The sequence below is a fragment of the Entamoeba invadens genome, assembly GCF_000330505.1.
Source record: "Entamoeba invadens IP1 unplaced genomic scaffold scaff_1105074725625, whole genome shotgun sequence".
NCBI classification, from domain to species: Eukaryota; Evosea; order Mastigamoebida; family Endamoebidae; genus Entamoeba; species Entamoeba invadens.
This window is the reverse complement of record NW_004440086.1, coordinates 56,810-58,858: the sequence shown is the minus strand read 5'-3', so window position 1 is coordinate 58,858 and position 2,049 is coordinate 56,810. Positions and strand designations below refer to the sequence as shown.

Below are 2,049 nucleotides of genomic sequence, written 5' to 3'. Positions count from 1 at the left end.
CAGGTTTTGATTACAAGTAAAAGCGTCTTGACATTATTATTGAATTTTTTGTTCAGCTCGATATTATTATGAATTATCATAATAAATATAGAAACCAATAATAAATAGTAATTTATAATAGAATATAGTTATATCAATTAAGACAGACTTTTTACGAGAGATTTAAATTATAATAATTGAAGTCTTATTATAATTATAATTAAATAATAATAATACTTCTTTAAAACTTCGTTTGAAGAAGTACTTGTATTTAAATTAACCAATTTTGATAGAGTTATTTATACAATATTTTTTTTTAATTTCATTGATCAATAGAACAAAGTTGGTATTTTTGTTTTTTAAACATTTTTGTACGCACTGATTGTTTTGAAAAATCTTGATTTCGTTTATCATAAAGATGCTCGTTTTATTTCAATTTAATTATAGTAAACAAAATTAATATAAATAACAAAAGGTTCCTTTTGGAAAAGTGGATAAAATATTTTTAAAAACAAATTGTTGCATAATAATCGATAATTATTTAAACTTTTTGTTATAGTTTCACATTTAATTTTATTATTTTTTATATTTAAAAATATAAATGTTTTCTTTGATTACAATTGTTATGAATTAGAGTTACTTATAAATAACTCTATTAACTCTACTAACAAAATAAAAAGAATGAAAAAGACACGAATTACAGCATAACAGCTTCTCTGTGTTCCTTAAACGATCTTTCGAAAGTTTTACAGCTTTGGAGTTTGATTTAATACACCTTAGACACAAATTTAAGGTGTCTTTAAATTCTGGGAAAGTTGTTATATTGAATGTGGTTTTACTTTTAATAGATTAAAATTACTTTCAACGTTTTTGATTCCTAAAGTTTGTATCCATTCGGGAAATATCCCAATGACACTCTGAATGACATAAATAAACATACGCCTCCATTGAGTTCTTTGCTGTCTCAAGTCTTCTTTTAATCGTAATTAAATCGCGTTTTCAAGTTTTTGTTATTGAGTGGGAGTGACATCAAAAGGAGTACTATTTTATTTCCAAATTGTATTTTGGGTACATACATCTATAAGTTCGCAGCAACATAGAAATTGACTTCAGTCTGATTTTCACCTTCTCTTTCACAAATTCGCCAAACTTGTCTGTCGTACAAGAGAAGACCAACGTATTTTAATACCCACCAAACTGCTTAACAACTTTTTGAACAGAGTCGACAAAAGACATCTTTCCCCAAACACACTGTTGTTTTCCACTCAACTTCTTTTTCAAACACTTCACGCTGTCGTTATGTGCAAAGAATACTCCTGACATGTAGGTGAGAATGAGCGAAATTTGTTTCACTCTGGTTTTATTCCCTTTTGGTTGTTTGCTCAATGTCAATACGGCAAGTTTGGCAATTTCCTTGTTGATCTCCAAGAAGTAGTACTTTGATTCGTTGTAATTTAACCCGAGATTTGACGCTTCTCCAACTTCTTGCATTAATCTGACTGCTGTGAGTCCATCAACCAGACATTGACAACCAACTGTTTCCTACATTCGGACTCGGGACTGGGGGACATGGACTGGGGGACACAGGGCCCTTTTGTTGACTTGAATCCAAGTCATCTGTTTGATTATACATTGTTATATGATATAATATTATATGTCTTAAAATAAAGTAGAAAAAACAATCTTGCATTTCATTGTGATTGAATATGAAATTTGTGTTTAAATATTAAATTGTTCGTTATTTTTTAATCATTGTGTTTCTTTACGATAAAAATACGATAGGTTATTAATACAAGGTTGAAATACAAACACGTTCGATCTTTTATGCTTTTTTGACTTTTTTAGGGTTTATAATTTATTGAATGCACATAAATTGTCTGTATTTTCTATTCAAAAACTAACTCCAAACAACCTTTAATAATAATCGTATTTTTCATTTTTTTTTCACATCTACAACCAATACTACGATGTATAATTATTTTAATTAATTAATTTTTATTTCAAACTGTAAATATAACAGCCAATTTTTTAAATAAAATACAAACAAATTGTTTATTTAAATAAACCATG

General features: G+C 27.5%; 1 protein-coding gene across 1 annotated transcript; it reads right to left on the bottom strand.

Annotated features, from left to right (window-relative positions):
• Positions 1-1,161: 1,161 nt before the first annotated feature.
• EIN_347900 (hypothetical protein) lies at positions 1,162-1,470 on the bottom strand (the record flags this gene model as incomplete). Its single annotated transcript, XM_004253517.1, has 1 exon — positions 1,162-1,470. One exon carries the CDS (start codon positions 1,468-1,470, stop codon positions 1,162-1,164), a length of 309 nt encoding a protein of 102 aa, XP_004253565.1.
• Between the last annotated feature and the right edge of the window lie 579 nt (positions 1,471-2,049).